The sequence below is a fragment of the Aspergillus wentii genome, assembly GCF_001890725.1.
Source record: "Aspergillus wentii DTO 134E9 unplaced genomic scaffold ASPWEscaffold_4, whole genome shotgun sequence".
Lineage (NCBI taxonomy): Eukaryota > Fungi > Ascomycota > Eurotiomycetes > Eurotiales > Aspergillaceae > Aspergillus > Aspergillus wentii.
The window spans coordinates 2,793,529-2,820,741 of NW_024467835.1; the positions used below are offsets into that span (position 1 = coordinate 2,793,529).

The following is a 27,213-nucleotide window of genomic DNA, read 5'->3' on the forward strand; positions in this document are numbered from 1 at the left end:
AGAGAAGTGATGATGCTTGGGAATGACGTCGATGACCTGGCTGTGACGATTAATTACGGTCATTACGCTGTATCATGCGACAGGTACCGTCACGGCGTGTATTGCGGGTATCGATCGCGAAATTTACAGCTCCGAGAGTTTCGAAGTTGAAGCGTTGTTGTTCTCCTCCACGGCCAACTCTTTCGATACCCACAAACACACAGGCAGACAGATCAACATTCTCCAAGATGGGTTGGTTATGGAGCTCTTCTTCCTCCCCAAAGGACCAACAGCAGACCCCTTCCCCTCCGCAACAATCCCCTCCGCAACAATCCCCTCCGTCCGACAATGCGCTGCAACCACCACCGAATACCTCCACTCCGATGAAGACGTTGACTCGGGAGGAACAGGCAGATGAGGAGTTCAAGAAGCTCTGGGCGAGCTTAGAGAGTGATGTGGGGAAATCAAAATCGCTGCAACAACCACCATCGCTGCCGCAATCAGCAGAGTCCAACCCACCATCGTCCGAATCACAACAACCTTTGTCCTCCATCGCCCCCGAATCCCTTTATCCAGATACCATGTCCTGCCGCTCGGCCTTTGACTACGCATTCTTCTGTCAATCATTTGGAGGACAATTTGTCAATGTGTACCGATATGGAGAGTTGCGGTCGTGCAACGAGCACTGGGACAATTTCTGGCTCTGCATGAAGACCCGGTCTTATTCGGATGAGGAGCGCAAGAAGGCGATTCGGGATCACAACCGGAGGAAGGCAATTAAATACAAGACCGGACCGAGTAGCGAGGATGTCTGGGATTTGAGGACTGAGCCTGCTCGAACCGCCTTTCAGGGAGACTTTTCGACGCTCGAGAAGGAAATGCAGCTGGAAGAAGAGGCACAAAAGGCCGCAACGACTTGATGCTTGTTTCTCTCCTCTTTTTTTCTTATTAATATATGCTATATCTAGATGGATACCTATCCCAAGCAGAATCTCTGTACAATACAATGAATTGTTAGTCATGTCTATTGGCATCCTGGCACTCGTGAACTTGCCCGCGACTCTTTATCCATCATGACAGGGATTCGGAAATGAAACCATTTCTGCTTCTGTTTTAAATCATGAGAGCTAATGATCTAAATCAATGAGATGGCCCTTTTTCTTTGTCTTGCGACTCCCGAGAGGCCCAAAGATCCTTTGACAGTCATTGTTCATTGTCTCGAGTCTGACCCTGGACAATCCAGTCCACTCATTCAGCCACGCTGACAAAAGTACAAAGAAGGCCTTTATTCGAAATGGTCGATATAGCCATAAAAAGGCAGAAGGGAAGGTGAGTTATCGATATCTATACTTTTTACCTCTTCGAAAAACTTCTCACCCAAAATCTTCAAAATGGACTCCCGACTCTACCGGTTCCTCTCCATCTTCACATTCAAATCCAACCCCTCGCCGTCGCCAGCACCATCAACAAAATTAACAAAACGCTCACTTGCAAAGCGCAAAAAGGTTTGTTTTGGCCCCGTCGTTGAAATGCCCGAAGGCTTCCTCTCAGAGCAACCGACCCTTCGAACCATCAACCTATCCCCCGCCGAGGCCTGCAAGCCGATCATCAAGCCACCTACCGCACTGGACTTGGAAATGTTTCATAAGAATCTCTGGGCGATGGTTTCCCAGGCGGACCAGAGGATCAATCTCAACTATCAGTATTATTTGAGTCATGGTGAGGATGAATTGCTGAGTGAGTTGATGATGGAGGAGGAACAGCTGATGTACAGTGCAGCAAAACAGAGAGTGAGACAAGATGGCTCATCGGTGAACATCGAGTTGAATCTTCATGTCAAGAAGGTTTCAAAGGCGAAGAAGATCAGAGGGACGTTGAAGAGATCGTCTAAGAGGAGTAGGCGTCGCTAAGTCTTGGAAGACCTTGTGCTTACCTGAAGACCGAGAACCATCCTAGCGATAAACGGAGATTTGCGATTAGAAACTCGTTATGAGTCGACGACACTTGAAGGGTCGGTGAACCCAGATCATCATCACCAAGACTGCTTTACTGGGTTCATTTCTTATTTCGATTAGGTGTTTTCTGGTTGAGGTTTGCTGTACGTGGAGTTCTTACCATGGAAAAGGCCGACACTACTGCGCTATCTAAAAATCCAAGTCTATGTGAAGTTCTACTAAGAAAAGGAGAAATATAATGTGAAACAGTTGGTATTGAGTGAGAAAAGATAATATGTACAGGGGAATTGCAAACGCTCCGACGACACCTTGCATATCCACTGTAGATTTATAATAGAAATGCGGCAACCAAAAGAAAAACGGAGTGCTCAGAAGTAACGACGATAAAAAGTAAGTAGCCTTAAGCGCTAAGGATCCAGAAAACCTCCCGCCACCTTTTTTCTTTTTGCGAGGGAAGAATGTAACTGTGTGACCATCCTTATAGATACACAACACCAACATACACCTGACGAACCCAAAACTTTTCAACATGGGAAATTCATAGATCGTTGTCATCATGAGATATGGATTAGATGCGTGGTCGTCGACATCTATCCAGCCGCGAGTTCCAGTGTCTCAAACTATGCAGAGACAACTTGCTCAGCAGACTGGGGAACTGCATCGATAGCAGGCCGGCGAACAATACCGCCAGTGACAGGAAGCTGAGAGCTAATGCCCATGAGGTAGGTGTCAACTTCGCGAGCGCATTGACGACCCTCGTTGATACCCCTATTAAACAAATCAGCAAATATTTCATCATTTCACCATCAATATAACTTACCAGACAATGAGAGACTGTCCACGTCGGCAATCACCTGCAGCGAAGACGCCAGGAATGTTGGAGGCGTAGTGGCCAGGAGGTGTCTTGACGTTCTTGCGAGCATCACGCTCGATTTCATCACCCAGAAGACGGTCCTCGGGGCCCAAGAATCCCATAGAAAGAAGAACAAGGTCAGCAGGGAAGAATTGCTCACTGCCCTCGACGGTCTTCATGTCCCAGCCGCCAGTAGCACTCTTGGTCCATTCAATACGGACAGTGTTGATACCCTTGACACGACCGCTACCGTCGTCGACGAATTCCTTGGACATGACACAGTACTCACGGGGGTCCTTGCCCATATGGGTCTTGACCTCGGAATGACCGTAGTCGACACGGTAGATGCGGGGCCATTGGGGCCATGGGTTGTCACGGGCACGCTCCGGGGGAGGCTGGGGCAGCAACTCGAAGTTGGTGACAGACTTAGCACCATGACGCACAGAGGTACCAATGCAGTCATTACCAGTGTCACCACCACCAATGACAACGACGTGCTTGTCCTTGGCGGAGATGTACTCGCCATCGGAAAGACCAGAGTCAAGGAGCGACTTGGTGTTACGGTGCAAGAATTGCATGGCAAAGTGAACTCCGTCAAGTTCACGGCCGGTAACCTTTAGGTCACGAGCGACTGTAGCACCGGTGGCAATGATGACTGCGTCGTTGGTCCGGCGCAAGGACTGCAAGGAAACCTCGCTATCAGGGCCAACGGCAACGCTGGTAACAAACTTAACGCCCTCAGCAGCCATCAAGTCAACACGACGCTGCACGACCTTCTTGTCAAGCTTCATGTTGGGGATACCATACATGAGCAGGCCACCAATACGGTCAGCACGCTCATAAACAGTGACGCTGTGGCCAGCACGGTTGAGTTGATCAGCAGCTGCAAGACCAGCGGGGCCAGATCCAATGACAGCAATAGTACGGCCAGTACGGGTCTTAGGGGGGCGAGGGACCATCCAGCCCATCTCGAATCCACGGTCGATGATGGCACACTCGATAGACTTGATACCAACGGGGTCTTCATTGATACCCAAGACACAGGCACCTTCACAAGGAGCAGGGCAGACACGCCCGGTAAACTCGGGGAAGTTGTTGGTCATGAGCAAACGGTTCAAAGCATCCTGCCACTGGTTCTGGAAAACGAGTTCGTTCCACTTGGGAATGATGTTGGAGATTGGGCAACCAGTGTCAGACTGGCAGAAGGGAACACCACAGTCCATGCAACGAGCAGATTGGTACTTAAGCTCATCCTCACTTAGCCGGTTGGAAAGCTCAGCCCAGTCTCGGGTACGGGTCACCGGGTTGCGGTATTTCTCGCTGCGACGGCTATATTTCATGAAGCCCCTGGTCTTATCAAGAACAAGAGCCGAGCGCTTCTTCTCGGTTTTCGAGTCGCTGATACTGTCCTCAATATCCAGCATTTCAGCCTTCTTGGCATCTCCCTCAGTCTTGTGCTTGGGCTTCTCGGCGTTGGCCGGTGTGCTAGGCAGCTGAGGAAGCGTGAATTCCGCCTTCTTAGCAGCCGCGGCCTTGGCAGCTTCCTCCTCCAGAGTTCGCTTGTAGTCAATGGGAAGAACCTTGACAAAGTGAGGGAGAGCACGGGTAAAGTCCAAGAGAACACGGGCAGCAAGCTCAGAGCCAGTGTAGTGGTGGTGGTCTTCGATCAAACCGCGAACGAAGGCGATTTCAGTAGGATCTTCAAGACCCGAAACCTCAACCATTTCCATGTTGACCTTGGAGTGAAGGTCCTCGTTCACGTCCAGAATGTAGGCAATACCACCAGACATACCAGCAGCAAAGTTACGTCCAGTAGAGCCCAGGACGAGAACACGGCCGCCGGTCATGTACTCACAGCCGTGGTCACCAACACCTTCAACGACAGCAGTAGCACCAGAGTTACGAACAGCAAAACGCTCAGCTGCCATACCACGGAAGTAACAGGTACCCCTAGTAGCACCATAAAGACAGGTGTTACCGACAATGACGTTCTCCTCTGCCTTGAATGCAGCGCCACGAGGTGGGTAGATGATGAGACGACCTCCCGAAAGACCCTTACCGACATAGTCGTTGGAATCACCCTCAAGTTCAAGAGTGACACCTGGGGCAAGATAAGCACCGAAGGATTGACCAGCAGATCCCTTAATGTTGGCATGGATGGTATCTTGCGGAAGACCAGCTTCGCCGTAGCGACGACTGATCTGGTAAGACAGGGTGGCACCCAGACCACGGTCAGTGTTGACAACATCACACTCGACTCTGCAAGGCAGGCCCTTCTCCAACGCAAGTTCGGATTCAGCAATCAACTTGTTGTCAAGGCGAGTATGAAGACGGTGGTCTTGCTTGCGAACGTTGTACGTCGCAACACCAGGACGAAGCGAGTGAGCGGGGGTAAGAATGAGCGAAAGATCGATTCTCTCCTGCTTAGCATTCCGGAGATCGTCTCTGACCCTCAGCAGCTCGGCGCGTCCAATCATCTCATTGACAGTACGGATACCAAGCTTGGCCATGATTGCGCGCATCTCATTGGCGACATAGTAGAAGAAGTTGATCACGTGCTCGGGCGTGCCCTGGAACTTCTTCCTCAACTCGGGATCCTGGGTCGCAATACCGACAGGACAAGTATTCAAATGGCATTTTCTATTAGAATAAGGGTTGGTAAATGAAAAAAAAAAAAAAAAATGTCACATATCTGGTGAAAAACAAACCTCATAAACACGCAACCCATGGCAATCAAGGGAGTCGTGGCAAAGCCATATTCTTCGGCTCCAAGCAGACATGCAACAGCGAGATCACGACCAGTACGAAGTTGACCATCAGTCTGCACAACCACACGGCCACGCAGGTCGTTCAGAACCAAAGTTTGATGAGTCTCAGCAAGGCCCAGTTCCCATGGAAGACCGGCATACTTGATACCGGTCCAGCGAGAAGCGCCGGTACCACCATCGTGCCCAGAAATCAAGACGTGATCGGCCTTGGCCTTGGCAACACCAGAGGCGACAATTCCTACTCCAACTTCCGAAACAAGTTTGACGGATACACGCGCACGGGGGTTAGAGCACTTTAGATCGTAGATGAGTTGCTTAAGATCCTCAATGGAGTAAATGTCGTGGTGAGGTGGTGGTGAGATCAGACCGACACCAGGGGTCGAGTAACGAGTGTGAGCGATAGGGCCAACAACCTTATGACCCGGTAGCTCACCACCTTCACCGGGCTTTGCGCCTTGGGCCATCTTGATCTGCAGTTCATCGGCATCGGCCAAGTAGTGGGAAGTCACACCGAAACGGCCTGAAGCAATCTGCTTAATCGCGGACCGCATGGTGTCTCCATTCTCCATCCTCTTGCTCCGCTCGGAGTCTTCGCCACCCTCTCCGGTATTAGACTTACCACCAAGACGGTTCATAGCGATAGCCAGGGTCGAGTGAGATTCCATGGAAATAGACCCGTAGGACATAGCACCAGTCACAAATCGGCGGACAATCTCAGTCCAAGGTTCAACCTGGTCAATCGGGATAGGTGTACGCTGCTCAAAGTCGAAATCAAGCATTCCACGGAGAGTGCAGTCCTTGATACGTTCATGTGCATCCTTGGCATAAGCCTCATAGGATTTGTCATTCTTTGTGCGCACAGCATCTTGAATATTAGCAATGCTGATTGGGTCATTGATGTGCTGTTCGCCACCATCACGCCAGTGGTATTCGCCGGATTCGGGGAGTCCAGGAATCTCGACGATGGAACGGGACGGGAAGCCCTTTTCGTGGAAAGCAAAGGCGTCCTGTGCGATGAGCTCAAAAGTCAAGCCTCGGATTCGGCTTGCGGTTCCAGCAAAGCAACGGTCAATGACGCTATCATCAATACCAAGCGCCTCAAAAATTTGAGCACCCTTGTACGACTGCAGAGTAGAGATACCCATCTTGCTCATGACTTTCAGGATACCACCATCACAGGAGGCCTTGTAGTTATCAATGACCTTTTCATCGGGAAGCTGCTTGCGGATCAACTTCTCACGGTTCATCTTCAGGATACATTCCATAGCCAGATAGGGGTTGACGGCATCGGCACCATAACCAACCAAAACACACAGGTGGTGAACTTCACGAGCCTCTGCAGTCTCGACAACCAGAGCGGCCAGAGACCTCCACTTGTTGCGAACCAAGTGGTGATGGACAAGACCAGTGGCCAGAAGAGCAGAGACAGGAACGCGGTCTTCCGAAGTAGCACGGTCAGACAGTACAATAACCTTATCACCGTTCTGAATGGCCTCGGTAGTGGCATCGCAGATAGCATCGAGAGCCTCCATGTACCCTGGGACTCCCTTCTTCTTCTCGAAGGTGATGTCGATGGTCTTCACAGTCCAGTCTTTGTGGACCTGGGTGACGTTCTTCAGGGCATTGAACTCGGGGATGGTCAAGACGGGAGACGGGAGAAGCAGGCGGCGGCACTGGGATGGGTCCATTTCCAAAAGATTACCCTGGGGACCGACGTAGCACTCCAGAGACATGACGACGGCCTCTCTGATAGGATCAATAGGCGGGTTGGTTACCTGCGCGAAAAGCTGGCGGAAGTATTCGTAAAGAAGGCGAGGCTGTTCAGCAATACAGGCCAGCGGGGCATCGTTACCCATGGAACCAAGTGCTTCCTTCGAGTCCGCAGCCATGGGGCCGAGGAGCAGACTGACCTGTTCAAAGGAGTAGCCGAAAGCCTTAAGTCGGGGGTCATTCTGCACTGTGGTGTCGTCAATATTGTAGCCAAGGTTGATGTTCTGCTCGATGAGCTTCTCGTTGATAGCTGGCAGCTTCAGAAGTTCTTTATCCAGCCATGCAGCAAAGTTCTGGCGGTTAGCAACAGTTTGCTTCAGTTCAGAGTCATCAATGATGCGGCCAGCCACAGTGTCAACCAGGAGCATCTTGCCAGGTTGCAGGCGACCCTTTTGGATCACTCGTTCGGGGTCAACGTCGACAGCACCCACTTCTGACGCACAGATGATACGGTCATCGTCTGTAACATAGAAACGGCAAGGGCGCAGACCGTTACGGTCAAGATTTGCACCGCAGTATCGCCCATCCGAGAATGTAAAGAGAGCAGGGCCATCCCAAGGCTCCATTTGGCAAGCAGCCCATTCGTAGAAGGCAGTCTTTGCAGGTCCCATGGCTGGGTTGTCCTGCCAGGCTTCGGGTATCATAATCATGACCGCCTCGGGCAGCGACAAAACACCGTTGATCATGAGCAACTCCAAAACATTGTCAAAGGCAGCCGAGTCGGAACCACCTTCCTCAACAATGGGGTACAGCGAATCCAGCTCATCACCGAAAATCTCAGACCTGAGCACACCTTCTCTAGCCCGCATCCAGTTCTTGTTTCCGCGCAGAGTGTTGATTTCACCGTTGTGGGCAGCCCACCGCAAAGGCTGTGCACGGTCCCAAGAGGGGAATGTGTTTGTAGAGAAACGAGAGTGGACGAGAGCAAAGTGGCCTTCATAGTCCACGTTGAGCAAGTCGTGGTAATACTGGTACACCTGGATGGGGGCCAATTGACCCTTGTAGACAATGTTTCTGTTACTCAAGGAGCAGAGGTAGAACCAGTTGGCAAGACCGATGACATGGGTTGCCCGCTTCCGTAGAACATACAACTGAAGCTCGAATTTCTTCTCGTCAAAAGACTCGGGGTCAGTAACCTCTGGCTTGTTTCCATCACCGTACGCTGACTTCAGCACGACGAACGGCTGCATGATAATAGGCTCACGAGAGAGAGCAGCCGGACCCAGAATGGTGGAGTCGCAAGGAACCTCACGCCAGCCCAGCACGCGCAATCCAAGGGATGTTGCGATTTCTTCAAAGCTTGCTGTGGACTCCTTGAGGGATTCGGGGTCGGGCTTGAAAAACAGGTTGCCAACGGCATACTGGCCCAGTGGAGGGAGGTCAACTCCAACCTCACGAGCGAAATTTTTAATAAAGAACTTATGGGGGATACTAGTCATCACACCAGCACCATCACCGTCTCGAGCATCAGAGCCCACCGCTCCACGATGCGTCATGTTACAAAGCAGATTCCGAGCTAGAGGTATAGCATGTCAGTCCATGATGTCTTTCCCGTAAGAGCCGCAATGAAAGGCTTACCATCGCTGACAATCTTGTGGCTTGGCTTGCCCTTGATGTGACTAAATAATCCCAAAAATCCCCATTAGCAATGCGAACAGCATATAATGACGGGCGATGGAACTTACGCAGCAAAGCCTACACCACAAGCATCTTTTTCATATTCAGGATCGTAGAGACCCTGCCGCTCGGGCAAGGTGTTGGCCCAGCCATAGCCTTGCTTTGGTTGGTACTCTGAATACTCGTGAGGTTTCTGCTCTTCAACTAAAGATTGGCCATAGATTTCCTCCAAGTTAAGACCCATTCTTCCGCCGGGGACCGACAGAAAAATGGAATAACGGAAAATGAAGGGTATTGGAAGTCGGGTTGCAATTAGGACGTCGCCGCAGATGCAGTCGAGAGCGGGACGATCAGGCAATAATAGTATGTAAAGATAGAGATAGTAATGTCGTCACGACGCTCGGGGTCAACAACGCGGGTTGAAGGGAAGGACAGGAGGGGTTGTTTTTTTTTTTTTTTTTTGTAACCCAGCGTCTGGCTCCGAAAAAAAAAAGATGGATGAGGAGTAAGTAAAAAGAAGAGGGGAGAGGGGGGAAATAAGAAAGGCAGGAAAAAAAGGATGGAGCGGGAGGAGAGGGACAGTTGGAGTGAATTCGTACGGGAGGGTAGAGAAGCCCGGGGAATTCACCAGGGCAGTTCCGATATTATTGGACTGGGCGAATGGAACGAACAGCAAGCAGAGGAAAAAGACTATTGTGGGGTTGTTGGAGGAGGAGAACCTGCACCGTGGCAAAAAATTATGGCAGTTCTTGCTTTGGTGGTGACGGGCGCAAAGGGAGCTAAGCTGGATGGATGGATTGGATTGGATTTCTGGTCCAGAGAGACCTTGGATGCCAGTCTAGTAGGATTCTACTATCTTGTACTGAACCCGTCTATTTCCTATATTTCGGTGCTCTCCGTCTCTGAAATCTACTACATCATAGTACGGAGGTTGTAGGGGCATGTATGGGTGTATGTACAATGGGAATGCATGTACGAGGACGATCTCTTAGATGACGATGATGATATGAATTGTATGAAGGAGGGGCAGCACCACTAGACTGGAGCGCCTGCCCTATCCAGCAGAATGAACATATTTCCGCTTGCAAAAGCCTGTAAGTAATAACAACAATTATCCCACCGTCGCTCCTGCTAAGTTTGTCTCTGTTCACGCTGCAACAGGTTAACTCCAAGTTGTCAACAGACAGGGGGGGGGTGTTGCTCTAGAAAACGAGATAAGACAACGTCGGCCAATCAGAACCGTGGCTTTTCAACCTTTTGTCCAAGAAGATTAGGTTTTTGCTACGTCAAGATCCAGCCGGGTGGAGCCATGGGCCAAAAAAGCAACGCTAGTGCCAGACTGATTTACAGAGTACACAGCCGGTTACGTCTGTACTGCCTGGTATTGGACGGTATTTTTCCCGTTTTCCTCGGTCGGAATGGATGACCGACACATGGTCTGGGGGAGAGTGTTTATTCGAATAATCGAGTGAGTCATGATATTAGGTAGGGAATTATCGTCAGGAAGATCAGGTCAAAGTCAAAGCGGGAAAATCATATTTGATCAGCCGTAGATTTTGGATCATCCTGCTGATTCGAGTGTTGGTGATTGGATACTGGGTATCCATGCATCTAGGATGAATTCATGCAATAATAAATAACCCCTCCCCCTACAACTACCTTAGTACTCACTAACGAGTGCTGCACAAAAACAGAAACACCGTGCAGAGGGCACCTGCTTTCCCGGACTCGGACTTGAAAACGTTTTGATGCTTTTAGACCCGAGTGGACGGATGTTGTTATGTGGGGCAGTGCAAGGATGCCGTTGCTTATCTTCAGTCACCCAAAAAGAAGCCCAAGGAGGGCCAGAAATCGTCATTTTGGTCAATTACAGATGTCGAATGAGTGCTTGGCAGGCACTGGAAGTTACGCAATCCAGCGAGGTGATGAATACCAAGCAGACATTATTATTCTACTTCTAGGTGCCTAGGTAGGTAGTATGCCAGACAGATGTACTTCATCGTAGTCTATATTCCTGTTCTGGTAAATAACCGCCTTAGCCTTGAAACTAGCCTAGATGGACTTTTGTCACAGACAGAGTAAAAGAATCCTCGACTCTTCCATATAGCTAGTCGGCGTCCTTAATTGCATACGCGGCCTGTGGTTACTGCAACCGAAGACTCCCAAGCCGCTAAAACATGCACTGGCCAGAGACCCTACCTAGGGAAACATGTGTACCCCACGCCTAGTGCAGCTGTCGGCGATCAGCTGCACTGCAGTTCATCTCCAGTGCCGTTACCGTACCGTATTCAGTCGCCAAAGAATACTGGCACGGAGCTCGACTCTGGATTCCGCCATCTTCCGGCAACGGCCAGCCTGGGCGCTCCTCCCTTCTCCTGCGTTCTCCCGCAGACAGTACTTGAAGACCCTTTATTATTACTATACAGCACTGACTATTATCTCCCCCGAAATCGGGCCCGAACCGCCCAGACCTCCAGCTCATTCCTAAGGTCATCCTCAGCTTATCGCGGCTTATTGGCAAACAAAAAAAAAAGTCAAAAAGAACGGCTATGTGTGATTTCTCCTCTCTGACTCGACGGTCAACCACCATCTTTTCCCACTTTAGTTTTCGTCGATTCTCGGTTTCCAGAAGCTTTACCTGGGGAAGAACCCCACTGCTGCCAATTTGTTGGCCGATGATTGGCCTGGGGCATCCGGCCGTAGATCCAATCAACCCCGACCCCGGGAAGCAGTCGATAAGAGGTGAAAAGTGGATGCTAATAGTAATACATAAATCATTGCTGGTCCCTCTTCTCTGTGACTGGATGTGCTGCTCACTAATCTCCAATTCTCTTAAATGCGTCCTAGAGTCCATATTAAGCCTGGCCGATTTGGAGCAGGTTGGCTGTTTTTCTAACCTCAGGACTAACCGAAATGGCATACGAGTCCACTGCTCACCTACTAACTGTCTTCTCCAGTCTGGCAATAATAATAATAATAATAATACAATCAATCTGATATCCCGTCAGCCATGGGTTCAATGGGCCGATCACAACACGGAATACCCTCTCCATCCCATTCATGATGATGCCCAACACACTCGCCGACTGTCCAAACATCGTCCATCTCCAATAAATTACTGACTTACACATGCATCCTTTCGGCCATGCAGTGTCACCACTGACCTCAACAACCCCAATTATCGTTATTATCCCATTCTTTGACCTGCCGCTGTCACCTGACCGGCGGAGACTCACCCCGGTTTCTCCCGACGTTTCCTCTCCGGTCTTGTCCGCTTTGGGTTCACCGAGCCAACTTGCACTGCCGCTCCAAATTGTCCAAGCCATCCTTCTCGCAGGGCCCCGTCAAAAGCAGGAAAACTGCAACATCTCGGGTTATCTCGGAATGCATCACTGATGGCCGTATTTGGGGGTCTCGAGCCCGGCTGCTCCTGGAGTGCTCCGTATGGCTGATCGTTCTGCCAGACACGATAGGTTGGCCCTCTGCGCGACCAAGTACGAGGGTGGTGGTCCGACTGGCTTGCCAGCGGCTGCGGTTTGCCTGCACTCTGCAGTCTGCACAAGATTACTTTTACGGCCATGGCAGGCAGACGTTGGCCAGATCATCACTGGGAAATGTTACCTGTAACATTGCTTGGGGATCATGGTGCTGCTACACCTTTCTCTTAGTCACTAGACTTGTCGGTCTGTTGGACTCCATCCACTATGAATGATGGTTAGGACCGACCAAGGGTACCCTTTCTTTTGCTAATGCATTTTCCTTTTCTCCTGGCTGAATCCACAGGTTCAGATCCCATCGTGGTGCCAGGGAATCTCGTTTGTCATGGATTCAGTCTGATTCTCTTTGTCATGGATTCACCACGGCTCAACTTGTTTACAAAGGTCATTCAGCAACGATACAATCAATACACCTGTTTCGAAGGAATCTATCAAGTAATCGAGTCACGAAATGCCCATACCCCAACTCACGACCAGCAGAAATATCCAGAAGCCGAGAGGAAAAAGACTATTAGCAACCGGACCTCTCCTCTCCGTGTTTACCAAACCGTTATTCAATCGAAACAGAAAGATGGAGCTCTCATTCATCATCCTATGCCGGAGATGGGTTGATTTTGATGCAATAGCGACTTGGAGAATAATGGATGGGCGATGTCCTGGGAGTTGAAGTCCACAATCACTCACCGAGAGAATAATACCGTCTCCTAGATCAATCGTTGGATCACTCTGTCTGTTGAGCATTCGAGGCGCAATGCATTCCTAGTATATCATCTTCATGCAGTATAGTTTTATGAAATACAATCTTTGCAATTAGTATCTATTAGATAATATGCCACTTACTGCCAAAAGCACAATCCATTCTATGCTTGAAAAAGACCTAAACAATAACATTATCCATCGTAATCCATCTCGTTCTTTTCATCCAAGACACAATCCAAGCTACATCATTGACATCAGACAATGTTTAGTTCCCTGCGGTTGCGGAGCTTAATCTGTTGTCAATGTTTGTTTTCCTCGCCAACAGCAATGGAGCTCCACAATTCTTTCCTGCGCAGCTCTTCAGCTTCAACCAATTCGCCATTGGCATCGCAACATTCGGGCTCCTGCTTTGAGCTGCTGAGCAGTTTGATCCCATTCGCTTGTTTACTTATATAAATTCGGAGATCATCAAAGACGTGTGCTGTGCGTGGTGGATTAAAATTCAAGCTTGCGCATTGCTGCAACAAGGATCGGGGAACCTTGCTCTCGTGAATAAGAATTATTCAAAGCATTGGCTAGAGCATTAGGCCTCATTGTATTGTCTATTCTATCGGGATTACGTCGAAACAGTTCACTGCACAAGTCTTCAACTGACAATGCTCTCCCTACCACTTATCACCCCCCGCGATGTACGTGACATTCAACCTACCCTTTCTATACTACACCCCAATACTAAAGCTATCCATTAGTCTCACGAGCTCTGGTTCGGATCCTCTCAATCCTACCGTTCGTCCTCCCAAATAAACCAACCCATTGGAGACCCAAACCAAGCCCGCCCCCGTCGCAATGCCAACAATACTCTAAATGGCCGATCGTCCGCCACATCGGGCAATAGTCTCTCCTCGTTACTCCTCGAAGAACGTGCTCTTCGCGCCCGCAAGCAGAATATTGCCTCCTTTGGGTACTCGTGGATCAAGCCGGCCGGATGTCTCAAAACTATGCTGGGCATGAAGGAGGAGGAGGCTGAGAGGGAGGAGGCGCTTGCGGCCGCCGCTGCGGAGATGGCTGCCGCTGCTGCTGCTGCTGATCCTACCATGGATGATGATTTTGATGGACGACAGCAAGGGGGTAACGATGGACAGGATGATACGGGGATGGAGAGAGATTTGGATAATGATATTCCCGATGCGGATGCGTCAGGCCTCATTGAGGAAGGGGAGGAAGGTCTAGAGGAGGAAGATGCGGTGGATGAAGAAGGGTACATGGAGCGAGATCTGGACGATGATATTCCTGAGGGTTTACCTGACGATGAGGATGATTATGAGGAAGAAGAGGAGGAAGAAGATGATTTCGATAATCAACCGGACTTGGACGACGATATCCCTGCTGCTGGAGATGAAGAAGATATGAGCGAAGGCATGGTCCGTGATCTGGACGACGACATTCCCGAAGCAGTCGAAGATGCATCCGGGCAAGAAGAGGAATGGCAACACACAGACACCGATGCCGATTTCGACGACGACGACGACGATGATGATGATGATGACGATGACGACGACGAAAATGAAGAGAACCAGTCCCATGATCCTTTCGCACCAAGTCTCCGGGCCAGCACATCTAGTCATCGTGGTCTACCTCCCCCTCCCGCGCCCATGCGACGAGAGAGGGAGACCCCAGCTCAGCGGCGATTTCTGCAACGCTGGAGCGGCGGTGGCGATGCCTTTGATTCTAGTAGCATGATGCTCGACGAGGAGGATCTCCGCTCTTCCTTCGCTAGCCATGCGAGTCGACGCAGTGGATTTGGCAGGTTTCCGAGACGAAGGGGTGGGCCGAGAGATAGCTTTGATTGATTGTTTGCATAAGTTTCCTGGTGTTGGTGTTTAGATATCCTTTCTCGGTGCATTCATTGTTATTCTGTTGGGGCGTTTGGAATTGGCTGGCGTTTAGTCTGATATGGGTATGGGTTTTAAAAAAAAACAGGTCTAGATAAGCTGTTCGAGGTTGTATATTTACATCTTGGCTATCGATGGGATTATGCTACTAGAGAAATAGCTTTTAATTGTTTGATAGGTAGTGTTTTTGTTTTTGAGTTATATTGGTTTGGCAAATATATATCAATCAATTTTTGGAAACATAGATGACTTCAACAACATAGTATGATAAAGCACTCTGCACGACTCCTCGAATATACTATTAAAATAACCATGCCCACCAAAGAATTACAGCGGAAACAGTGCATGTCTTCCAATCATGATGCCATTTGTGCAATTAAGATATATATGCATGTACAGGATAAGCCAACGATGCCACTTGCTATGGATCAAAAACCAAAGGATGATCATTCAGTGGCGCCAACTGAAGCGTCTTTAATGCCACCTCCAAGAAGAAGAAAATTTTTTAAAAAAAAAAGTTATAAAGAACAACGCTGACGTGACCTGCAAGTTGTCCAAGATGATCAAACCCAAAACGCCGCCGCCCAAAAACCATGCTAATCGATTGAATCGTCGTCGGGATTATTAATGGCGACAAAGCCCATGGCTTCATGTTTTTTGATATAGTCGAGTGAGTGGTATAGTTGCCGGCCGAGATAAAAAACCGAGTCAATCAACTCAGCCAAACGTATGCGAAGATAAGGAAAACGGCGATAAAGAAAACCAGCCACACACGCCAGCCGACACCGGTGCGCTCGGCCATTCGCAGCATACGGTTCATATTTCCTCGGAGACGAACGCGAGTGTTGTCGAACGTATCGTTGAGGTCTGTAAGATTGGAGGTATCCCGGATTTCATCTCCGATGGCAAGTGTGATCTAACGAGAAATCGATCAGCAAAGATTTTCAGATCACAGGTCAAATATAGAATCTCACATCTTTCAACATCTTGACCTTGGCGCTGATTCCTTCAACCTCGGAATCATTCTGTGATTCCAGATGCGAAAGAACGGCATCCGAATAGTGACCCCTATATCACAATTAGCATCGGCGCGATTTACACAAGCCGGCCAGAGCGTACTTTGCATTTGGTGTCGCAGTCCTAAATCCACCCCCGGTAGCACCTCCATTCATCGCATCACCGGCTCCGGAGTATCCCCCGTAGCCATATCCGCCCATTCGGCCAGGCGATTTACTGGCGGGCCGGGAGTCACCACCACCATACGAGTCAAAGAGAGATGAGGAGGCACGGGGATCGCGCTGACGGGGAAATCTATTAAACTCAGCAAGATTAGCCCGTAAGTCCGCTTGTCAACTTGCGAGATAGAACAAGTGCATAAGGTGGCAGTACCGTGAAGCCATGACGGGTCGTTAATTGGGAATATTCAAAGTATTATATCGGATGTAGAATTTAATTGATACACATTGTGAGCAAAGTCAAGAATAAAAAACAAGAACCACCGCCCCTGTAATGAAACCGTGTCCAGAAGTCAGGGAACTCTGTTTGCGGCGAAAGATGATGCCATTTATTCGGGATAAAAACACGGAAACTGCCACTTGGGTGTCTGTGCAGCGCCGGAGGCGGTCCAGCCCACGTGAATTTAATCAGAGTGACTCTCTTACGGGGAATTTATTTAAATAGGTATCTAGAGCTCTCAGGGGCTGACAGGATGATTATGGAGGGCCATGGAAAGGGGTATGGTTGATCTAAATCATGTTGTTGAAAGCCGAATGCCTGTTTGTATTTCATCGATCTTTCAGATCGATACAAAAGACAATTTGTCTTCAAAACACTTGTCTCAGGAGTAATAGCACCGGACCAAGTATTTATATACAGATACATAGGTGAATGAAGCCGTATACTCATCAGATCTCAATAGCCATTAATTTCATTGATCACTTCATATCGCTGTGGTTCAGCAGACTCTCTTGAGAAGAAAAAAAAATATTGTCGGAATTAAAAAACACAGAGAGAAACCCTCCCACTAAACCTGGCGCCTTTGTCACCGATTTTCCTCTTTTCCCATTGAGTCTTGGATTTCGTAACAGTATAGCACGTGCGAGATTCCTAGTCACGCATTTGGTCCTTGTCGTTGTCGTTGGTTGCTTGAAAGTCCTCATCGTCATCATCATCGTCGGACATCTCATCCAACTTCTCAGCAGCCTGCTGGAAGTCGATATTCTTGCCGCGTGTCCTGCGGCCACCGGAGATGATGTTGTTTGCGGAGATGGGCTCGAGGTTGCCCTGGTCATCGTCTTCGTCTGTGAAGAGCACACGGCGTTAGTCTATCTGATTCCAAATAAAAGCGTGCCACGAAACTTCGTTCTCGTGGGCCAGAAACGGGGCTATATTCTTTTACCATCGGCGGCCTGAAACAATTGCTAGTCAGCATCACATTTAACTACCTTGTTCTTAATTGGATCAACTCACCATCTCCTCGTTCTCGTTCTCGCTCTCATCGCTCTCCTCATCCTCATCCATGCTCATATCGTGAGGTTCAATGGCCTTACCCTTGCCCTTGTCGAACGCAGCAGCGTCGGGGGCATTGGCGGCGGGGTTGTTGCCGAAAGTAGTGGCCTGGTTGTTGTCGCCCATGGTGGAGATTGAGAATATTAGATTACTCGAAAAGGTAATCAGAGAAGTTCAGAAAAGGAGGGCGTACAAAGATTGGCAATGAAGATGTTTTTTCTTTTACTGTCAAAATAAAATCCAGTAGGTAGGGGGGAGGTTAAGTAGAGGCGGGAGAGAAGAAGCACAGCAGGACTAGTAGTAAGGCGCCTTGCCTTTCAGGCCGTCGCAAGGGAGATTCACTGCTGGCGGTCTCGAAGCGGCGCTGATTGGCTACGTTTGTTTTGGGGCGATCACTGGATCACCGCTCCCGTGACGAGGCTTGCCCTGTTTGGGGTCGTGTCACAACAAACAACGCCAGATGTGATGGCGAGAGCTTCATCCAGTCTGATTTGATTAATCAAAATTGAGTACGGAGTATCTACAGAGTATCTGAAGGGGTCTATCTGCTTGAATATCATTTTCATGTTCAAGTACTAGATAGAGATGCTGACTAGTCTAATCCAAAGCAAAACATCTTTCTACCGAGGTCGTATTGTTTCCCCACCAATTTGGCATGGAAATCAGTTTTCCAGATCCAAAGAAGAGAAAAATCAATAGCATATTCAAATTGAAACCGGCGTCAAAAGCTGCAGCCACCATGTAGCTGTACCGCCTCCAGACTTCAAAATGCCGCCGGTAGATGTGATACATCACCACATAGCCGCCGATGATGGCAGATGTATAGCCTGTACTGATGTTGCCGTAAAAAACAGCCATTCCGGAAAAGAAGATGCTGACATTCCACAGGTCTACACGCCAGCGTGGAAACATCCGGTGCAGAAGGTACAGCAGAGGGGGTAGCACAGCCCCCACGAGGAAGGACCAGGGAAGAATCGACATTTCCTTCTGTGCGAATAGCCGCTTTGGGCCAAGAACTGCATACTGAACGCCAAGTGTGTTGGAAGACGTCAATTTTTGTCCTGTCCATTGGTTGGAAGGGTCACTCTTTGCCCCCGTGAGAAAGTCACCCTTGGTGATTAAGATCCAACGAACCACACCGTAGTTGATGGGCACGCCAAGAATAGTGCCAAATATCTGAGAGAAAAACACTGTTCGTGGTGGGATGTGCATATAGTGACCGATCTTTTGATCCTGCAACATGTACTGGGCCCGATACCATGCATCTCCAGCAATAGCTCCATACACAGAAGGTCCACAGGGATGCTGGTGACCTTCTCCAGCCTTCGTGTGAACCATGTATCCATACATCAATTCATTAAACGATCCAGTGGCAATCTGGTAGTTTGAAATTGCGTAAAGCCAAGCAAATGGTATGACGCAGATGGCAGCAGTGCTCAGAGCGACAAAAAGCGTCCAAATGGGAATGAAGAGATATCCGCATGCTAGAGCAGTGATGAGGATCACGAATCCCACAGTAAAAAGGGCCAAGTACCACCACCAGGGAATCTCCTTGTATTGTTGTTGGATGACATTGAGGCGGTCTTTGTATTGATTATGGATGCCCTCCCCCATTGAGCGTGATTCTTTGCTATAGGATGCGATGACCCGTTTCAAGTTCCCTGCCACCTGGACGAAACCAAACGTAGCAATCCATGTAATTGCCGCCGGGAGTTTGGCATAGTCGAAGAAGGTAGCCCACACGTTCTGGAGGCCCATGTACATCGGACCATACTCCTCATATGCTGTTTCATTCAGTCGCAAATCCGATGTCAAAACTTTTAGCACGGGATAAGTCGTCCCATTTGCTGTAAGCAGGCTGTTGGACATGAGACCATGATGGTATGAGCCCAGATTACCCCATTTCGCCGCCGGAAGAAGCACCCAGCAATTGAAGACAAACGCTAGAAACAGAATCACCTGAGTCCAGAAAGGGGTGAGCATAATCGAAGACATATTCCAATTTATGTTGGACCAGTCCAGAGAGAGATTGAGGAAGCCCATGCCCCCTAATCCAGACCCCACAAAATTGGCGACCTTATTATGTGGTGCAACCCAGCAAAGAAAGGCGAGTGAAGAAGTAAATGGAAAGACATATTCGGGCAAGAACTGCCACAGAGTCATGCCCAAAAGGGAAAAGAAGAAGATTTTCATCTGGCGCCGGGCTAGAGGCGACGATTTGTCCGTCCTGCGGAAAGTTTCAAACAGCGTCGTCTGCATGAGAGCCTGTGGCCAGATGTACTCAGGATCGTGCATCAAGAGCTGTCGCGCCAATGCCGCAAAGGCGTATCCGATCCACACAATGGCAAGCATGAAGAAGATGGCTACCGCGGGATTGATAACCTGCCCATAGTAGAGCTCTGCGAGTGCGATCGGAGTATACCCCAGGTTATAGGTGGCCCCAGACGCTGCGGTCAGCGTCACCAACACATGCTCCTTAATACTCCACGGGCCTGGGTTCAAGCTGAAAGACCATTGTGTCCAAGGCGCCCGGATCTTGGTTGCGGGAAGGACTCTGGCGAGGAAATGACCGGCATAATGGCAAGCAATCTGCACGAAAAAGATGGAGTAGGGAGCCTCGGTGGTACGGAAGTAGCTCATCTGCGAGAGGAACGCTCCAGGAACGACGAAGACGACAGAAAGAACGAAATAACGGAACGTGATTGTGGGCAGCTCTGGATCGTCCTTGAGACTGACCAGTTGCCTCACCGTGATGGGCAGGGCGGCGACTTCTGGGTGGTTTTCATCGCATTCTGGATCAATGGCAACCGATTCACTGGTCCAGTTGACCTTTTCTTCGTCTCCGAGAACCGTATCGACTGGGGTTGATTTCGCAGGTGATGTCGCAGCCGGTTCATGATCGGTCGAAGCCACCTCGAAAGGTGTCTTGCCTGTACGAAATCGGGATCGAACGACTCCCAACAATCCCATGACTGGGGAAGACTAAATACCTTGTTCCGACTGTCAGCTGAGACCTGGGAGATTTAACCCTCACGAGTCGTCTGGTTGGGTTTGTTTGTGCTACACAGGACAGAACTGGACTCCAAGCGCTTATTATATAGAAGATTGATTAAAAAAAATCTACTAGGGCCAATTGCGTGCAATCGCCGTTGGTCGTCGTCATTGAAGACTAGAGCCTATAACCATCGATCCTGAGATCTCTGGGGCGTTGTTTCTTGCATTGTAGCACAAGAGATGGACAGGAGAACACGTTGGTCTGCATTATGGTGGTGGAAGGTGGCATTGGGGATACACCAATAGCGATTGATGGAGGCAGATAAGACAAAATATCAATGCTTGAAAATAGTCTAATTTCACTCCAAAGCAGTTAGTAAACCGATCACGAAGCAGCTAAAGCAAGACTAAAAGAAGAGGTTAATATAATGAGGATAAAGAAACATGGGAAATGGAGGCAAATTCCGACAATGGGCGATGGCGTTATCGAGCCTATAATTGAGCGATCTAGAGGGGTCATGTGATTTGTTCTCAGTTAGGGTGGAAACTCGAGGGGGATGTACATAGTAATAGCATATAGAAGTAAAAGTAAAAGATGGACAGAAATGATGGAATTAGTTACTCATATTTTTGTCTGTTCAACATGGGGTAATTGAACAGACAGAATGATCAAAAGGATGATTTCATACGGAAATCTCCGACAAAGAGTCAGAATCTTGGCAGAGGATCTCTCAGATTCTGAGGCCACACATATTGTAGTAATCATCATGATTATTATTGTTATTATTATCAAGGAGATCATGAATGCAATCCTACATCAAGATCTAGATTATAAGACCCCCATCTCATAACTATATACATTCATTGCGTAGGTAAACTGTAGCAGTGTCGAAATGAAGAGAAGGATCGATACCCCACAGCCTTAGAAACGAGGCCATCCAGCCATGGAACAGTGGATTCAGACTCTTAAGCAAGTGTCATGATGACGATAACAATCCTTTCTATCTTTCTGTCTTGTTTCCGTTTCTCTTTCTATGACTCTTTTTTCTTTCACTTTCTTTTCGGTCTGTGTACACATTCTACACAGTAATGTTTTCGATCCCGCATTACGTCATCCATCCACCCCGCCAAAGAATCTTCATCTGTAGAAGAAATATAGCATCATGTAGATAGAAAGAGAAATATTGCAAAACAAGCAGCAGGAGAAAGACAATTCTAGAATCAACGACCAAGAGTAATCAAACGAACCAGACATCATCATCACCACCCAAAACAAGTCATCCTTGCTCCACTGCAGTCTCTGACTCCATGGAACTCCATCGAACCCGATGGATGCCCATCGAAGCCGTTGCCCTGCTAGAAGCTTCTGCCCTTTCACCGCCCAACTATATCAACACTGCCTTTTCGCACAATTCCCCTCCCCCTCCCAGACTTTTTTTCTCTCTCATCCTCTCTCCTCTACATCTCTCTTCTGGCATTATACCCTCCTCGTGCCATTCTTCTCTTGTACACTACTCTAGTACTATCCCACGTTTTCTCTTTTCTCCTTTTTTTCTTTGATATCCTTTTTACGACCCCTCCTTCACAATGGCCCCCGCTGTCGGTATTGACTTGGGTACCACCTACTCCTGTGTGGGTGTCTTCCGTGATGACCGCATTGAGATCATCGCCAACGACCAGGGTAACCGTACCACCCCTTCGTTCGTTGCCTTCACCGACACCGAGCGTTTGATCGGTGATGCCGCCAAGAACCAGGTCGCCATGAACCCCCACCACACTGTCTTCGATGCTAAGCGTCTCATCGGTCGTCGGTATGATGACGCTGAGGTCCAGGCTGATATGAAGCACTGGCCCTTCAAGGTCTCCAAGGACGCTGCTGGCAAGCCCGTCGTTGACGTCGAGTTCAAGGGTGAGCAGAAGACCTTCACTCCCGAGGAAATCTCCTCCATGATCCTCGTCAAGATGCGTGAGACTGCTGAGGCCTACCTCGGTGGTACTGTCAACAATGCCGTCATCACTGTCCCCGCCTACTTCAACGACTCCCAGCGTCAGGCCACCAAGGACTCCGGTCTCATTGCTGGTCTGAACGTTCTTCGTATCATCAACGAGCCCACTGCCGCCGCTATTGCCTACGGTTTGGACAAGAAGATCGACGGTGAGCGCAACGTCCTCATCTTCGACTTGGGTGGTGGTACCTTCGATGTTTCCCTCCTGACCATTGAGGAGGGCATCTTCGAGGTCAAGGCCACCGCTGGTGACACTCACTTGGGTGGTGAGGACTTTGACAACCGTCTCGTCAACCACTTCGTCAATGAGTTCAAGCGCAAGCACAAGAAGGACTTGACCACCAACGCTCGTGCTCTCCGTCGTCTCCGCACTGCTTGCGAGCGTGCTAAGCGTACCCTCTCTTCCGCTGCTCAGACCTCCATTGAGATCGACTCTCTCTTCGAGGGTATTGACTTCTACACCTCCATCACCCGTGCCCGTTTCGAGGAGCTCTGCCAGGACCTCTTCCGTGGCACTATGGAACCCGTTGAGCGTGTCCTCCGTGACGCCAAGATCGACAAGTCCTCCGTCCACGAGATCGTCCTGGTTGGTGGTTCCACCCGTATCCCCAAGATCCAGCGTCTCGTCTCCGACTTCTTCAACAAGGACCCCAACAAGTCCATCAACCCCGACGAGGCTGTCGCCTACGGTGCTGCCGTCCAGGCTGCTATCCTGTCTGGTGACACTTCCTCCAAGTCCACCAACGAGATCTTGTTGCTTGATGTTGCCCCTCTGTCCCTCGGTATCGAGACCGCTGGTGGTGTCATGACTGCTCTCATCAAGCGCAACACCACCATCCCTACCAAGAAGTCCGAGACCTTCTCTACCTACTCCGACAACCAGCCCGGTGTCTTGATCCAGGTCTACGAGGGTGAGCGTGCCCGTACCAAGGACAACAACCTACTCGGTAAGTTCGAGCTTACTGGCATTCCTCCCGCTCCTCGTGGTGTTCCTCAGATCGAGGTCACCTTCGATCTCGATGCCAACGGAATCATGAACGTCTCCGCCACCGAGAAGGGTACCGGCAAGGTCAACAACATCACCATCACCAACGACAAGGGCCGTCTCTCCAAGGAGGAGATCGAGCGCATGTTGGCTGAGGCTGAGAAATACAAGGCCGAGGATGAGGCCGAGGCTTCCCGTATCCAGGCCAAGAACGGTCTCGAGTCCTACGCCTACTCCCTCAAGAACACCATCAACGAGGGCAAGTTGACCATCAGCGACGAGGACAAGGAGAAGGTCACCAAGCAGGTCGATGAGACCATCAGCTGGCTCGATAACAACCAGACCGCCACCAAGGACGAGTACGAGTCCCAGCAGAAGGAGCTTGAGGGGTATGTTACACCAATCCTTTCTTAAGTTTTGAATTGTCTTCCTAACGTTTTCTCTAGTGTTGCCAACCCTATCATCTCCGCTGCCTACGGTGCTGCTGGCGGTGCTCCCGGTGGTGCCCCTGGTGCCGCCCCTGGTGGTGCTGCTCGCCCCGCTGACGAGGTTGAGGAGCGCCCCGAGGAGCTTGACTAAATGTCTTGAACCGGGTTTCTTTTCGGCGTTGTTTTAAATAATGGTCTTTTATGTCTTCTTTTTTTACGAAATTATGGGATCCTTTTCTTTTGTGCATGACCTGCATAGATTCAAGTTTTCGATGCATTATGATCTGCCTTTTGGCAGAGTTGCTTTGGGAGGGAAAAGTTCCTTATGACCAATACAATACTTTTAATTCATTGTTCCTTGTAGCTGTAGTTTCTTCGCGTCATTTCAATGAAATTGTTTCACCTGTTTCATCTTGTCCAGACTACATAAGAATGTGATTGCCATAGCTTAACTGCTTTTAAGTCTTGTTTTTTTGTCTTGCCTCGTAACAACCAGACACCATATTCCCATATCATACATTGTATCAAACACATCAACTACCCAAGGGGTATAATAATTATCCCGATATTCTAAAAGCAAAGAAGAGGGTGAAAAAATCACACTTTTTGTTTTCTATAGCCCCTCAAACTCCCCTCCCCACCACCGCCGTATCCTCTCTCCACCCAGCCCCAAAACTGTCCCGACTCCGATCTCACCAGCTCGCTCGGGGAATTTCTCTTGTTGTTCACGGCGGATGCGGATGAAGGCGGCACTTGTGCCAATGGCAAAGGCGAAGAGGGGATCTGCGAGTCTGGCGGTTGTTAGTTGCGAACTTGATCGATGGATTGCTTGATTGACTGGGTTTGTTAGGTTAAATGAGCGGTGGGAGGTTCATACTTGGAGATTAGGTAGACAGGCATTTTCGCGCTTGTTGTTGTTTGTTTCTTTTGAGTCTGGAGGAGTTGGAGATTGGATTGAGCTTGGATAGCGTTGGGAACTTCGAAGTCCCAAGTTTGGATGGGTCACGTGCTGACAGATAGTAGTAATTAACTTACCAGTTTTGCGCTACGGGGTGTATCGAGTATCTAATATATTGCGGTGCTTCTTCCATATTTTTAAAAATATTAAGAGGAGTCCATTGTTTTTTATCCGAAAATTAACCCGGGATAAATGTCTATCAAAAATACACAAAGGCCAAAAAGGCAAACCCAAGATTGAGTCATCGCACTTAACGGGCCATATAATAGGACATGAAGAAAAGATGTAACCTAACCAACGAATTAAACAAACCGAGTCGTTCTATATTCTATACGACTTGTCCAAACGCGGGGATCAGAGTCTGAGCCAGCCAGAAGCTGAAAACGAGCTTGGGTCCGGTCATCAGCAGCTTGGGAGTCAGTCCCTTGAAGAAACTGCCGAAACCCTCGTTCTTGGCCATGTTGGATACGATGCGGAAGCCAGATTCCGGGTTCTCGAAGTTGCGGTTTTGGATACGAGTCTTGATCACATCCAGGGGAGCAGACACCACTAAAGAAGCACTAGCACCGCAAATTGAGGCGACAAAGTTCTGACCCCATGTGGCCGTGTTGTAATCCTTCAAGCTGTAGATGTATTCCTTGGCGAATGCAGAACCACCGAAGAGCTGGCATCATGTTAGCATCTCACCAACGCAAATGGGTTTGCGGGGGAAGGACATACCGCAAAAGATCCAGGGGCATTACGAGCCGCAGTCCAGCCGGCGCCACGGTAAAGTCCCATTCCCTCGTCAGCAACGATCTTGAAGAGACCACGTCCACGGAAAGCCTCGGGGTTAGTCTGACGCTTAATCTTCAGAACGTCGAGAGGAAGGAGGACGATCTCTCCGATACCAATCAAACTAGTTCAATTGCGTTAGCAAGGGACCGTTTGGAGGGAGTTGGCAATATTGGCATTCGTACCTTCCGGCAGTCGCGTGCATGATGGCCTTTCCGGTTCCCTTTCCAAAAGCATTATCAAAGTCGCTACCGTGGTGCTTGGCCAAGTAGTCTCGTGCAAACGGCTGGCCACCGTACTTGTAGATTCTCTGAAGAACCTGGAGACAAATTACACCGTCAATTGAAAACCCACGCATCGTCTATTTCAGTTTCACGCACCTTGTAACCGGCAGCATATCCCAATCCGGGGAAGAGCGAGGTGAACTTGCGACCAACAGTGGCATCGGCGTATTCTTTGAAAACAACCTTGTTCATATCTTTGGCCGAAGAGATCTAAACAATTAAAAAGACCGAATTAGACACCAAACACAAAAGCAACTTGAGAAGCGGAGGGGGATGAGAGATCTTACCTTGGACTGGTTGCTCATCAATCGCTTCGCGGTGGTATCAACCTTGATAAAACATTAAAATAAATACCTAATGGAAAGAATTGAAGAGCGATTGGGGGTATCGTACGGGATGGAAGACCATCAGTTCGGCAATACCAGCGCTTCCTGAGTCGAACAATCAGTAACCGATCATGGCCTCTAATGATTGAAAATACATACCCGAACCCAAAAGTCGGGCAGTCGCGGATTCCTTCTTAACATCCTTGGTGGCAGAGCCAGCACCGGCGGCGGGAGACATTGTGTTGATGTGAAAAAAGAGAAGAGAAAAAAAAGAGGGAAAGAATTGAAGGATCAGACAAGAAGGCCGAGCCAGAAAATTAAACAAGATACGACGAACAGAACCACACAAAGAAGAACAGAACTCCGACCAGAAGGAAGAAGAGAAATAGGAAGAGGAAGAGGAAGGGAAAGAAGCAGCGATGACAATAAGAACAATAATGGAGATGCAAGTCTTCTTCAGGTCACGATGGTCTGTCTGGCTGCGCTGAGTCGGAGTCTCCAAAATTTTAGAACCGGCGCTAGTCCCAAACGGGGTTGGGGAGACCGGGGCGAGATCGGAGTTATCAGGAACAGAAATAATAATAATAATAATAATAAGCAGAGAGAAAGAGAGCAGATGATGATAATTAGAATACGGAGTGGGACGAAAAAGAAATATAGCAAGGCTTGAATGGGTTGGAGTGTTGGAGTGTTGGCTGTCTGGTTGAATAATGTACGAGGGAATTATCATTTCGAATCTACTGTCTTGTATCTGGCCAGCATGTGAATGTTTACCCCTGATACGCAGGCGGTAGAATAGTAGCTTCTGAATAGCTTCATCGTCACAAATTGAATATCTGATGCTAAGGTCATATATCCAGACAGAGTTTATATGATTCGAACACACTGGAAGTTAACATGTTTCAACTTGTGACATCCCA

The 27,213-nt window shown here is 49.1% G+C and overlaps 13 protein-coding genes across 13 annotated transcripts; 5 read left to right on the top strand and 8 right to left on the bottom strand.

Moving 5' to 3' along the window:
* The first annotated feature begins 155 nt into the window (after positions 1-155).
* On the top strand, positions 156-1,254 carry ASPWEDRAFT_40941 (uncharacterized protein). The gene has a single exon (XM_040835429.1). The coding sequence runs from the start codon at positions 228-230 to the stop codon at positions 897-899; it is 672 nt and encodes a 223-aa protein (XP_040689381.1). The 5' UTR covers positions 156-227; the 3' UTR covers positions 900-1,254.
* ASPWEDRAFT_40942 (uncharacterized protein) lies at positions 1,239-2,039 on the top strand. The gene has a single exon (XM_040835430.1). It carries the CDS (start codon positions 1,371-1,373, stop codon positions 1,887-1,889), a length of 519 nt encoding a protein of 172 aa, XP_040689382.1. The 5' UTR covers positions 1,239-1,370; the 3' UTR covers positions 1,890-2,039.
* On the bottom strand, positions 2,030-2,727 carry ASPWEDRAFT_522134 (uncharacterized protein). The gene has a single exon (XM_040837719.1). The coding sequence runs from the start codon at positions 2,490-2,492 to the stop codon at positions 2,124-2,126; it is 369 nt and encodes a 122-aa protein (XP_040689383.1). The 5' UTR covers positions 2,493-2,727; the 3' UTR covers positions 2,030-2,123.
* ASPWEDRAFT_111297 (glutamate synthase (NADH)) lies at positions 2,555-9,186 on the bottom strand (the record flags this gene model as incomplete). Its single annotated transcript, XM_040828238.1, has 5 exons — positions 2,555-2,702; positions 2,755-5,427; positions 5,496-8,841; positions 8,904-8,944; positions 9,011-9,186. 5 exons carry the CDS (start codon positions 9,184-9,186, stop codon positions 2,555-2,557), a joined length of 6,384 nt encoding a protein of 2,127 aa, XP_040689384.1.
* Positions 9,187-9,501: 315 nt separating this feature from the next.
* ASPWEDRAFT_69016 (uncharacterized protein) lies at positions 9,502-10,224 on the top strand (the record flags this gene model as incomplete). The annotated part of the gene is made up of 1 exon (XM_040839007.1): positions 9,502-10,224. One exon carries the CDS (start codon positions 9,502-9,504, stop codon positions 9,877-9,879), a length of 378 nt encoding a protein of 125 aa, XP_040689385.1. The 3' UTR covers positions 9,880-10,224.
* Positions 10,225-11,035: 811 nt separating this feature from the next.
* On the bottom strand, positions 11,036-12,043 carry ASPWEDRAFT_522313 (uncharacterized protein). Its single transcript, XM_040837722.1, has one exon. It carries the CDS (start codon positions 11,860-11,862, stop codon positions 11,167-11,169), a length of 696 nt encoding a protein of 231 aa, XP_040689386.1. The 5' UTR covers positions 11,863-12,043; the 3' UTR covers positions 11,036-11,166.
* ASPWEDRAFT_522965 (uncharacterized protein) lies at positions 11,674-12,479 on the bottom strand. The gene is made up of 2 exons (XM_040837732.1): positions 11,760-12,479; positions 11,674-11,698 (listed from the first exon to the last, which is right to left on the bottom strand). The coding sequence occupies exon 1, from the start codon at positions 12,266-12,268 to the stop codon at positions 11,876-11,878; it is 393 nt and encodes a 130-aa protein (XP_040689387.1). The 5' UTR covers positions 12,269-12,479; the 3' UTR covers positions 11,674-11,698; positions 11,760-11,875.
* A 1,315-nt stretch (positions 12,480-13,794) lies between these two features.
* On the top strand, positions 13,795-14,988 carry ASPWEDRAFT_28328 (uncharacterized protein; the record flags this gene model as incomplete). Its single annotated transcript, XM_040833122.1, has 2 exons — positions 13,795-13,827; positions 13,888-14,988. The coding sequence occupies 2 exons, from the start codon at positions 13,795-13,797 to the stop codon at positions 14,986-14,988; spliced, it is 1,134 nt and encodes a 377-aa protein (XP_040689388.1).
* Positions 14,989-15,537: 549 nt separating this feature from the next.
* On the bottom strand, positions 15,538-16,436 carry ASPWEDRAFT_155819 (SNARE domain- containing protein). Its single transcript, XM_040829689.1, has 4 exons — positions 16,420-16,436; positions 16,150-16,341; positions 16,005-16,098; positions 15,538-15,946 (listed from the first exon to the last, which is right to left on the bottom strand). The coding sequence occupies exons 1-4, from the start codon at positions 16,428-16,430 to the stop codon at positions 15,743-15,745; spliced, it is 501 nt and encodes a 166-aa protein (XP_040689389.1). The 5' UTR covers positions 16,431-16,436; the 3' UTR covers positions 15,538-15,742.
* Positions 16,437-17,136: 700 nt separating this feature from the next.
* ASPWEDRAFT_69020 (histone H2A.Z-specific chaperone CHZ1) lies at positions 17,137-17,859 on the bottom strand (the record flags this gene model as incomplete). Its single annotated transcript, XM_040839009.1, has 3 exons — positions 17,500-17,859; positions 17,429-17,438; positions 17,137-17,330 (listed from the first exon to the last, which is right to left on the bottom strand). Exons 1-3 carry the CDS (start codon positions 17,662-17,664, stop codon positions 17,137-17,139), a joined length of 369 nt encoding a protein of 122 aa, XP_040689390.1. The 5' UTR covers positions 17,665-17,859.
* A 276-nt stretch (positions 17,860-18,135) lies between these two features.
* ASPWEDRAFT_28331 (OPT family oligopeptide transporter) lies at positions 18,136-20,508 on the bottom strand (the record flags this gene model as incomplete). The annotated part of the gene is made up of 1 exon (XM_040833123.1): positions 18,136-20,508. The coding sequence occupies one exon, from the start codon at positions 20,506-20,508 to the stop codon at positions 18,136-18,138; it is 2,373 nt and encodes a 790-aa protein (XP_040689391.1).
* A 1,243-nt stretch (positions 20,509-21,751) lies between these two features.
* Positions 21,752-24,389, top strand: hsp70 (molecular chaperone Hsp70). Its single transcript, XM_040837723.1, has 2 exons — positions 21,752-23,912; positions 23,970-24,389. The coding sequence occupies exons 1-2, from the start codon at positions 22,120-22,122 to the stop codon at positions 24,100-24,102; spliced, it is 1,926 nt and encodes a 641-aa protein (XP_040689392.1). The 5' UTR covers positions 21,752-22,119; the 3' UTR covers positions 24,103-24,389.
* Positions 24,390-25,237: 848 nt separating this feature from the next.
* Positions 25,238-26,531, bottom strand: ASPWEDRAFT_51698 (putative mitochondrial GTP/GDP transporter Ggc1; the record flags this gene model as incomplete). Its single annotated transcript, XM_040837638.1, has 7 exons — positions 25,238-25,573; positions 25,630-25,807; positions 25,869-26,002; positions 26,064-26,177; positions 26,255-26,296; positions 26,361-26,398; positions 26,453-26,531. The coding sequence occupies 7 exons, from the start codon at positions 26,529-26,531 to the stop codon at positions 25,238-25,240; spliced, it is 921 nt and encodes a 306-aa protein (XP_040689393.1).
* Between the last annotated feature and the right edge of the window lie 682 nt (positions 26,532-27,213).